The sequence below is a fragment of the Fibroporia radiculosa genome (genome assembly GCF_000313525.1).
Source record: "Fibroporia radiculosa TFFH 294 genomic supercontigs, scaffold1172, whole genome shotgun sequence".
Classification (NCBI taxonomy): domain Eukaryota; kingdom Fungi; phylum Basidiomycota; class Agaricomycetes; order Polyporales; family Fibroporiaceae; genus Fibroporia; species Fibroporia radiculosa.
Window position 1 is genome coordinate 31,819 of NW_012133273.1, and position 10,715 is coordinate 42,533.

The 10,715-nt window shown below is 49.9% G+C and overlaps 5 protein-coding genes across 5 annotated transcripts; 4 read left to right on the forward strand and 1 right to left on the reverse strand.

Annotated features, from left to right (window-relative positions):
* Positions 1–417: 417 nt before the first annotated feature.
* FIBRA_02313 (uncharacterized protein) lies at positions 418–809 on the reverse strand (the record flags this gene model as incomplete). The annotated part of the gene is made up of 2 exons (XM_012324176.1): positions 418–470; positions 509–809. 2 exons carry the CDS (start codon positions 807–809, stop codon positions 418–420), a joined length of 354 nt encoding a protein of 117 aa, XP_012179566.1.
* Positions 810–1,664: 855 nt separating this feature from the next.
* Positions 1,665–3,073, forward strand: FIBRA_02314 (uncharacterized protein; the record flags this gene model as incomplete). The annotated part of the gene is made up of 7 exons (XM_012324177.1): positions 1,665–1,744; positions 1,803–2,035; positions 2,085–2,100; positions 2,321–2,411; positions 2,464–2,578; positions 2,634–2,744; positions 2,793–3,073. 7 exons carry the CDS (start codon positions 1,665–1,667, stop codon positions 3,071–3,073), a joined length of 927 nt encoding a protein of 308 aa, XP_012179567.1.
* Positions 3,074–3,521: 448 nt separating this feature from the next.
* FIBRA_02315 (uncharacterized protein) lies at positions 3,522–4,864 on the forward strand (the record flags this gene model as incomplete). Its single annotated transcript, XM_012324178.1, has 6 exons — positions 3,522–3,860; positions 3,926–4,089; positions 4,156–4,264; positions 4,327–4,368; positions 4,428–4,591; positions 4,654–4,864. The coding sequence occupies 6 exons, from the start codon at positions 3,522–3,524 to the stop codon at positions 4,862–4,864; spliced, it is 1,029 nt and encodes a 342-aa protein (XP_012179568.1).
* Positions 4,865–6,358: 1,494 nt separating this feature from the next.
* FIBRA_02316 (uncharacterized protein) lies at positions 6,359–7,490 on the forward strand (the record flags this gene model as incomplete). The annotated part of the gene is made up of 8 exons (XM_012324179.1): positions 6,359–6,401; positions 6,459–6,538; positions 6,600–6,718; positions 6,781–6,901; positions 6,963–7,118; positions 7,176–7,319; positions 7,379–7,410; positions 7,463–7,490. 8 exons carry the CDS (start codon positions 6,359–6,361, stop codon positions 7,488–7,490), a joined length of 723 nt encoding a protein of 240 aa, XP_012179569.1.
* Positions 7,491–8,222: 732 nt separating this feature from the next.
* FIBRA_02317 (uncharacterized protein) lies at positions 8,223–9,391 on the forward strand (the record flags this gene model as incomplete). Its single annotated transcript, XM_012324180.1, has 8 exons — positions 8,223–8,265; positions 8,326–8,405; positions 8,467–8,585; positions 8,637–8,757; positions 8,819–8,974; positions 9,032–9,175; positions 9,235–9,266; positions 9,319–9,391. The coding sequence occupies 8 exons, from the start codon at positions 8,223–8,225 to the stop codon at positions 9,389–9,391; spliced, it is 768 nt and encodes a 255-aa protein (XP_012179570.1).
* Positions 9,392–10,715: the final 1,324 nt, after the last annotated feature.

Here is a 10,715-nt window from a genome sequence, read left to right on the forward strand (position 1 = left end):
TCGTAACGACCACCCGCCGCGCCTCAAAAATATTGTGATACCTCGCCGCACAGGTGTAAGTATCTTATCATGAAATGCATCAAAGAAAGCTTCTTCCCCGTCAGCTACGCCCACCATTCTATGGCGCTCGCGAGCAACAAACTAAACATTCTTGGAATTTGATCAATTTTATAGTCAATCTGTGGTTACCAAAGTGCCCGTTGAAGAACCGTCGTCACGCGATCCGAGGCATGTGCAAGAACAACATAAACTCATCGTTCGTGATGAAGAATATCAGTGGCCCGCAACTCCGTCTAACGCGAGCGAGACCGGATCCCGCGCGGGAGATGATCGGCTGCGAGCAGGTGTGCATAGACAGCGTTCCAGATGTACGTCCAGTCAGATAGGTTGATGTTGTTGCCGACTAGGATGTGAGTCCTATCGATAATTCTTGTAACTCCATAGAAACCCGCCATTGTCGACCATCATCGCTGAACAAAAGCATATGAGAGTTGGCTAGATAGTATACTCAAGCCGAATGATCCAAAGAGACTTGCAAGACGAAGAGCCGCAGTATGGAGGCTACCTTTATCGTTGACGTCGACCATGAGGTGTTCTACCTCCGCTCTGGACGCGTACAGCCTGTCCATGGACTTCGCTGGTGGTGGCAAGCGCACGTCGATGTTCTCGAGATCCTGTTCCATTGAAAGGAGCTGCGATACACAAGCTGCGAGATGTTGCTCGCCAGTACGGATGATGGTTCTAGGGCCGTCCACATTATCCTTGAAGTACGGCGAGGATTGTCCAATCAGGAGAAGGTGATGCGGCATGAATGATGCAAGTATGCCGCTCTAACAAGGGAGAGAAGGGTCGCATAAGCGAGATTTGAGTGAGAACGGGAATAGATAATGACCCAGTGAGCTTACCTTGGGTAGAACCTCGCCTCTGCGTCGACCTCGTAGTGTCGCTGGACGATGCCAAAGACAGAGACTTCGTCGCTGCGAGCGATTGGAGAAGTGCCGACGAGGGAAATCGCCGCCACTAGCTGCAGGAGACTGTCGTTCTCTTCACTCTGTAGGTAACAGTTTGTCAAGGAGTGTGTCTACGGGAGACAAGAGTTGACTTCAAACTGCTTTTGTCTACATTCCATGGTGACTTTCCGGTTTGCGAATCTCTCGAAAGGCAGACCGCGTCCTCAGCGACTCTTTGAGATCTGGCAGCATGCCAGATTTATGTTTATCAGTGCGATGAAGAAAAGAGACCATCTATGCAGTGTGTAGATAGCAATGCATGATCAGCCAGGTGTAACCGCGCCGCAATCTCTTTGTTGGGTTTGCCACCGACCTCGCTGAGCCTCTGCAAGTATGGAAGCTCAAGCTGCTTCATAACTTCGTCTTCAATAAGTGCGCATGTCATACTAATTATTAAGCCATTCACTGTAGCTTCATACTTTCGTCGTCAAGTCATCCTTGGGCATCATTGCCGTTATGCCTCCGCCTCGACAGATGCGAACTCTCGTAAATACTTCCGCGCTCCAATTGACAACTGAAATGGTCCGGAGCTGGGAAGACACATGGGAAAGCTGAGAACGTGTTCGGCTCAACGTACGACTTTTATTTTATATTCGTCTGTCGTGCGTATTCTCGCAAGTCTGCTCTCTCTCTGTCTGCTTGGAGTCCTGCACCATGGGCTTATTTTCCTCGAAGTTCGACCCCGCTAGCCTGCCGGATTTGAAGGGCAAGGTTGTGCTCATCACTGGCGGCGCGTGAGTGGCTTCGGTCGATGCGACGGTGCAGGTTCGCTCATACGGCTTCTACCTACAGCGCGGGGATTGGGTTCGCCGTTGTCCAGCATCTGGCACGTAGAGGAGCCAAGATTTATATCGCTGCACGTACGCAAGACCGGGCGGGCGATGCGATTCAACGCCTACGTGCTGCCGGACTCGGTCCTGGCAATGGCCAACTCGCACATGTCGAGCTTGATCTTGCCGACCCGAGGGTTGCAAAGAAAGCTGCAGAAGAGTTTATGGCGAAAGAGGGGCGTTTAGACATCTTAAGTGCGTGTTGACTGGATTGAGGTCGTGCTTGCTTCTGACGACCTTGTAGTCAACTGTGCTGCCATGTGAGTTTACCCTGTCTCAACGCTATTATGTACCAAACAAGATTTTTGCAGCATGATGTGTCCCTACGCAAAAACATATGATGGTGAGATATGGCCTTGACTTGCATTCCATCAAATCACTGATGACATGATTTTCAGGCGTTCAAGATGTCGTCATGGTTAAGTACGCAATCTTTAACAGGCCAATGCAAGACAAAGACTGATGTTACCTCATTGCAAGCTACATTGGACACTTCGTGTTTACTCGCACCCTCATGCCAGTGCTTAAACGTACTGCGAGCGAACCAAATAGTGACGTTCGCATTGTTCACGTACGTTTGCGAGCGGCTATGGGTTCTCCTGCGTTTTAATTTGCTGAGACAGGTTTCATCGGACGGCTTTGATGCTGTCCGGCACTCGGTGCAATTTCGTACGATCGAGGACTTCAATAACGAGTACAAAGACAATGTCTTCCCTTGGCCGTCCCTCATGAGATACTGTGCGTAGCTTGTTTTGACCCTGCAAAGTGGTTATTGTTGATGTCCACGAATTAGGCTATAGCAAGTTGCTGATTATGCTCGCTGCAGCTGAACAGCAGAGACGGCTGGACGATGAGGGGGTACCAATCCTTGTGATGACGACCCATCCCGGTGCAATCAACTCCGGTATGTTCACTGTGGCTCAGAACTGTCTTGATCTGACGTGTATCAAAGATGGTGCACAGAAATGGATCGACTCGTTTGGACCGGGACTCCTTGGAGCTATCGTAGCGTTCTTCATCAACTTGGTATTCAACACGCCTATTAAGGGTGCATATAGTACTGTCTTCGCCGCAGCTGCACCCCAAGTCCGCGCGGAACCACGAAAGTATCGCGCTGCTTATATCAAGCCTCCGTCCGAAATTTCCCCAGTGGCCGAGAGGGCGCGAGATCCAGCGAAGGGTAAGGAGCTATGGGAAATGACGGAGACATTCTTGGATGAAATTGGGGTGTAGATTGAAGATGCGCCTTCGTATTATACCAGGGAATTATAATAATACTCCCGCTTCTGAATATTCTTTGCAAATCATTCCAGCGAGAACTCGTTTAGCAAAAGTCTACTTAACATTAGTGTCTTGTTCGAGATTACACAGAACTTTCTTGATAGTCATCTACAAAGGCATGAATTATTTACAGGCTCCAATATGGATTGATGACGAAAACCATCCTAACACTGAGAATCGACGTCGGAGACCACGACCACTTGTCCTCGATCTGCACTGTTCAAAGTGGCGAGCTGGCCACTCACTGTGACTTGCCTGTTATGGTAGTTCCTGGAGAACTGCTGATTCTCACGAGGAGTGAATTTCCAAAGGGACTCGGGAGTGCTTAAACTCCTCCATATAGGACTGGATAGGACTCCTTAGAGTCGTCTCTCCCTCTCTTAGGTCCCCGCGCAACTTCATGGGCAAGACCATTCTTATAACCGGTGCTACGGGCAAACAGGGCAGAGCCCTTGTCAATGCCCTAGCAAGTCGCGCAGGACAGTCCAGCGCCGATGAGGCATCAGAGCAGGGTGCTTTCAGGATCCTCGCTCTTACACGAAACGCCTCAAGCTCGGCAGCCCAACATCTGGCCCAAAAGGAGCACGTAGAGGTCGTGCAAGGAGACTTGGATGACCGCGAGTCGGTACGCAAGGTGTTCGAAGACGCGAAGAGCACGGGAGGGATATGGGGCGTGTACTGTGCGCTCGCGTTTCCGGGTCTGGGTGCAAACGCGGACGGCGAGGAGAGGCAAGGAAAGGTGCGTTGTATGGTCTCTTCATCATGGATATCGAGCGGGGAATCGAATCTATTGCTGTTCTCTAGCTGATGGCCGACCTGGCGTTGGAGTACGGAGTTTCTGTGTACATCTACTCGTCGGCGGAGCGCGCTGGTCCCGCCCACGACGACGAGGAAGTACGATCTGGTCGCGCGAAGATGCTCATCGAGCGCCATGTGAAAAGCCTCGGAGAGAAGGGTCTCTCATGGACGTGAGTGTCGCTCATAAACTGTGCATGTGGTGAGAATATGCCACCGTGATGGGCTAATTGCAATAGGATCATGCGCCCAGGATTCTTCTTAGACAATTATGAAGGATTCATTGGCTCAATCACAGTCGCAGTTATGAAATGCGGGCTGAAGCCGGACAGCAAAGTGGCGCTCATCGTGAGTCGTTGCTATGATCACGACTTGCTATCTCTGCAATAATCAAATCGTGTTGGTTTTAGGATTCTGAAGACATCGGTCGTGTTGCCGCTGCTATCTTTAGAGTGAGTTTCATTTTATTGCTGAATCAGATTCATGCATACTACAACCTTCGCAATTGCAGAGCCCCGACAAGTACCAACACAAGGAGCTCGTCGTCATCGGGGAAGTTGCCAGCATGTCAGAGCAAAACGAAGCTTACAAGCGCGCAACTGGCCGACCGCTACCGTCAATTCCGAACATCTTCGCACGGATTCTTGTAGCGATAAACAAATCTACGAAAGACCTGTAAGTCGTGCTTTTCCCTCTTTTCACATGCGAATTGTGTTCTCTCGTTAAATGTCTTGTAGCGTTGACCACTTCGACGCGTTACACCACGCTCGTGTAACGGGACAGCATGATCAATTTGAGTCGCAGGTCCAATTGACGCGAGAGGCTCTCCCTGAGATCAAATCCGTGTATGATTGGGCGCTTGTGCAGAAGAATGGTCAAGGTCGAGACAGTGGAGATCAGGGATGGAACAAAGTCTCCATCTGGCAGTTGATAACAGGTCGACTGTGAAGCCACCAGTGACGCGCGACATTGTACCCAATATTGGATATGTAGCGCATTAGTGCTCGTAGACTTAACCCTCCAAGTTGTCAGTCATGTCTTGCTGCATTTATCATCATGAGTCTTTCTCAGCATATATACCCTTGGATTATAATTTATAGAATTTATCGATATGCATTTTGACATCTGTCAAGCTGTTTAGAAAGATCTGGTGTGCCACAATATGTAAGACACAAATCTATCCAGAGGGAGCGATCCATCTACAGCCCGGCTACATATCGACCACTTCCAGAACCCCACATACAGAACCGGACTTTCTCTTATATCCCCGTCAGCCGTGCCTTCACTGTCCCTCAAAGGGACACCCCGTCATCCCACAGCTAAGCTCAATCTTTAGGCGAGCAACAGAACATAATGACCTCGCCTATATCTAGTGGACCTCAGTAAGCGACCCGCCGAGCAAGTGCATGAAGCATGTCGCCTTGGACGCGTGGAAAAGATGGAACAGGGATGATGCGTGGGCCGTAGAAATGTGCCCGCGCAGGGGAGGGTTAAGCATCTCGAGCTCAGCAGAAGCGGAGACGGAGACAGAAGTCTGGCGTAAGGAAAGACGCGTCGGGCGCGTTTCTCAAGACGAAATTGATGTGTGAATTCAGAAGCGAGGACTCTAAGAGCCGGCGGACGAGCTGCCAAGGTTCATGCATGATGTCTCAAGTCGGATGTGAGCGCTTGGTGCATGATGAAGCCGTCTATGATAGCCTTGTGCAGGTGAGCATAGATCAGGAGGAGCAGTAGGATGGTGTTGAACCAAAATTGGATCTTTTCAGACGCACATCGTAACCATGTCACTGACCTGCTTGCACTTGCACCCTCATGACGTACTGCTTGAGCTTGGCCTCGTCGTCAATCCCACGTTGTTCCTAACTTTGTTCCTTGATAAATTTCCACCTCATCCTTTACTAGATGGTAGCGCCGCTCGTTGAGGCTGCCTCCATTGAATGTGTTTGCCACAGACAGGTAGCGATGGTGGGTGTGCCCGCTGCGCAACTCTAGCTTCTACCATCATCATCACACGCGACGGTTTTGTATCCCCGTATCCGATAAGAAGGGTGGATCTAGGCGAGGCGCGGGCGCCAGGACAGGCACTAGGACAATACAGTCTAGTTGTGACCGAGCAGTGACTATACCGTGATCTTGGAATTGGCGTCAATGTGCTAACGCACTAAAATTCCTGGTCTCGTGCCCAGACGTGTCTTCGACACGTCTGGGTACGAGACCAAAAATTCCCAACTCTTTCCACCTGCTGGCTGCTACGTATACTAGGACCGCGCTGTCGATCTAACGTATCACGAACTCTGGATCACGAGACTACTTAATGCTGCGCCGCAATGTTCTCTTTCAATTTGCATAAGTACTGTCTCAGTTTCGCCTCGACATACGCCCGCAGCTTACGTTGCCCGCGTATAAATCCCCGTGCTTTCCCGGGCAAACGATCATATTTCCATGGTACAACGGAATGAGCCTGAGTTGCGACCACTCGCATACGGTGCGCTTCGTGAATCAATGTGAACTACTTGGGTGTTGGCTGATCTACCTGGCATAGCCGACCTACCCCGCGCGGTCCATTTGCTCACTAAAGCAAATGAAGATGACCCGTCCCGCCACTATATTGACGATACACCAGTTAGTGTTGCATCCAACGCCGTCACTGGACTTTGTACCACGGATGCCATTTGTTCAATAGGATGCTTGCGCCAAAGCGTCGGAATACGCGAATTGGATTGGATTGTTCATTAGGTCTGCCCGGGAAGTGACCAAGCATGAAGCCTGGACAATAGGCGGCGGCGATTCGGTTGTCTACTAGTGAGTATTTTTTTTTCTTTTTAATTTATGACATCTGCAGCCAATTCTCATCGAGGTTATAGCTCTCCTCCTAGCGACACTCTGTCCCGCAGGCGCAAGCGTCTGTACGCAATCTTAGACTGGCTTGTCAATGCAAGTGGAAAATCTCTCACCAGGATATTTAGGACTTCGCAGCAGCGAGCTGTGCGTACACATCTACTTCGGGCGCGTACGAGGCTAAGTCCTTGTGATGTCTCATTCGCAGCGGCGTACAGAACTTGGCACGAAAATGATTGCTGCTATCTCCGGGGGGATTGGTAACCGAGTGGACCAACTATTCTCTATCGATCTCCTGGCAACTGCTGTCGATAAGCAAGGAAGAGGATACGCCTCGCGGCTGGTCAACCAAGTTACAGCAATGGTACGCGTTGCGCTCACGCGTCTCCCTCATGTTGCTTTGTCTGAGATTTGTTCCCAGGCTGATGCACAGTTTCGTGGTACATGGCTTATTACCAATCAGTATACCGTGGGTTTCTACGAGAGACTAGGGTTTGTAACTGTCAAAGAATTTGCGCTTGGGGACGATCCTACGTGGACTAAAGGTCCTGTGATTCTCTGCGTTGTAAGTCGCCGATTTCTGATCATGCATGGTCAGTTTATGTGATAAACATATTCGCATAGATGCTTAGGGAACCGCAGAGCCTCGATAGCAAGTATGTAGACGAGAAAATCGCGTCGCTATGTTGAGAAGTTGAAGATTATCAGTTTCTTGGATCGTGGTCTAAGAGACTAGACCCTTTATGACAACCCTACAACTGCCGATGTACTTAGTTTGTGAGTTGAAGCTTTGGATTGAACAGCTTGTTCAGCATATATTTTCGCTCGCCGAGTGTCATCAAAATCAACTGTCCAACGTAGTACGGTACATAGGACTTGGGCCATCCACTTAAGTTGAGAACACGGGCGAGTCTTATGTTAATCAGTAGACTCGCATGCCAGTCGAACTTAGAATGCACACATCCGTTTTCGTCGAGGGCATCTTAGAAAGGAGATCGGAGCTCGAAAACGATGAATCTGACGAACGAGCTGCTGTCGTAGCGAAGTTCGAAAGTCAGGACAGCTGGGTACGAGCCTACAGCGCCCCATTCGGGGAGTCCCTGCCCGTGGAAGCGCGCGGCGAGGCACGCAATGACTGTAGATCTCAGAACGCAGTTCAGGCTCGTCTAGAGCATCAGACCAATCTCAGACATGCCTCAGACGTTTCAGACCTTCAGATACAGTAAGCTCCCAGACTTTTCCGTTTTCCTGATGCAGCGTGAGTCACGGCGTGATGATAGTGGTCGAAACTGTGTTGAGGTATATTTTATCCATCACGAACTCTGGATTACAAGACTATTTAATGCTACGCCGCAATGTTACTTCTCTTTGCATAAGTACTATCTCAGTCTCGCCTCGACACACGCCTACAGCTTGCGTTTCCAGCTTACAAATTCCCGTGCGTTCCCGGGCAAACGATTAGATTGCTATGGTACAGCGGAATGAGCCTGAGTTGCGACCACTCGCATACGGTGCGCTTCGTGAATCAATGTGAACTACTTGGGAGTTGACTGCCAATCTACCTGGCATAGCCGACCTACCCCGCGCGGTCGATATGTTCATGAAGGCAAATGAAGATAACCCGTCCCGCCACTATATTGACGATACACCAGTTAGTGTTGCATCCAACGCAGCCACTGGACTTTGTGTCATGGGTACCATTTATTCAACAGGATGCTTGCGCCAAAGCGTCGAAATTTGCAAATTGGATTGGATTGTTCATTGGGTCTGCCCGGGCAGCGATCAAGCATGAAGCCTGGACAATAGGCGGCGGCGATTCGGTTGTCTGCTAGTGAGTATTTTTTTCTGGTCAATCTACGGCCACTCCTCATCGAGGTTGTAGCTCCTCTCCGAGCGACACTCTGTCCCGCAGGCGCAAGCGTCTGTACACAATCTTAGACTGGCTTGTCGATGCAAGTGACAAATCACTCTCCAGGATATTTAGATCTTCGCGGCAGCGAGCTGTGCGTACACATTTACCTCGGGCGCGTACGAGGCTAAGACCCTGTGGTGTCTTATTGGCAGCGGCGTGCAGAATTTAGCGCAAAAATCACTGCTGCTGCCTCCGGAGGGATTGGTAACCGAGTTGACCAACTAATCTCTATCGATTACCTAGCAACTGCTGCCGATAAGCAAGGAAGGGGATACGCCTCGCGGCTGGTCAACCAAGTTACAGCAATGGTACGCGTTGCGCTCACATGTCTCCCTCATTTGACTTTGTCTGAGATCTGTTCCCAGGCCGATGCGCAGTCTCGTGGTACATGGCTATTTACCGGTCAGTATAACGTGGGTTTCTATGAGAGACTAGGATTTGTCAATGTCAGAGAATTCGCGCTTGGGGACGATCCGACGTGGACTAAAGGTCCTGTGGTTCTCTGCGTTGTAAGTCGCCAATTTCTCATCATGCATGGCCAGTTTATGTGATAAACATATTCGCATAGATGCTTAGGGAACCGCAGAGCCTCGATAGCAAGTATGTAGACGAGAAAATCGCGTCGCTATGTTGAGAAGTTGAAGATTATCAGTTTGTTGGATCGCGGTCTTAGAGATCATAACCTTTATGACAACCCTACAACTGCTGATGTACTTAGTTTGTGAATTGAAGTTTTGGATTGAACAGCTCGTTCAGAAAGACTTCCTCGTGGTGTCTAGTTAGATCATACTTAATGTTGGCGACTACATAAGGCCATAGCATATATTTTCACTCGCCGAGTGCCATCAAAATCAATTGTCGAACGTAGTACAGTACATAGGACTTAGGCCCTGCTTAAACGACTTGGATGGGGCCAAATGCTAATGTCAAGATATATCACTAGTGACGGAAACAATACTCGATGTTATCGATGCTACCCCCCCAGTGAAGAACGCGGGCGAGTCTCATGCACGACCCTGAGCAGCGCGACCCTACACGGCTCAGTCTTAGTGTCACTGCCATGCCTACAGCTTCCCTGTCGGGTGATCGCACGCACATCATATCTGAGACATATACGGTATACCTCATTGCCGATGCCCGCTGAATATGATGAGACTTGATCAACAAAGCTGGCTGTATCTAAAGAATCCTAGCCGGCTCGGCTCACGTGTCCACAGTCCGAAGGCTCCTCCGCCAAGCCAGTACATGGTGGCGAATTCCTGATCATACCAGCTACGTCGACGAATTGGAGCACGTAGTCAATATCGTGTGCTGGCGATTTCCTATTGCAATAAAGTGGGAATGTATCGATGGACGGAGGGGCGGGAATGTTGGAGTCGGAGGAGTCATCGCTAATATGTTCCTTGAAGCCTTCTCAACCTCGGGTTCTACATTTGGAACACATTGGACGAAACTTGCTACATCGGACATTGCGTCGCCCAGGATGTTATTCATGAACCCAACATGAGTCCTTCTACATTTAAATTATCAACGCCATGTTTTCCACCGATAGCCAGTCTGTTTTTTTCTCGCTGACAACGTCCAATCCGGCCATTACTAGAATCCCTACGACGTCTGAGTGTCCATGAGGTCATTCTTTGCCTATCCGGAGGTCGCTATAGGTGGCTTGCACACAAAGTATGACTACATCATCATCGGTACGCATATCATATTGTGCTATCAGGCCCATATTTTCTGATAGAAAGCCTGCTCTTAGGAGGCGGGACCGCGGGCTGCGTTCTTGCGAATCGTCTCAGTGCAAACCCCTCTACAACCGTTCTTCTTGTTGAACGTGGTCCCCGAGCAGATTCATGGCCATCACGAGTACCGCTCTTGTCGTCCGACTTCCCTTCAGATACTCTGCGGACGCGACAATTCCATAGCTCAGAGCAGAAGACGATGTCCAAGGCATTCCACCTGTGTACGGGACAGGCTCTGGGAGGGAGCAGTCGAGTGAATTCTATGATTTACGCTCGTGGGTTGCCTGCTGAGTATGACAGGTGGAGTGAA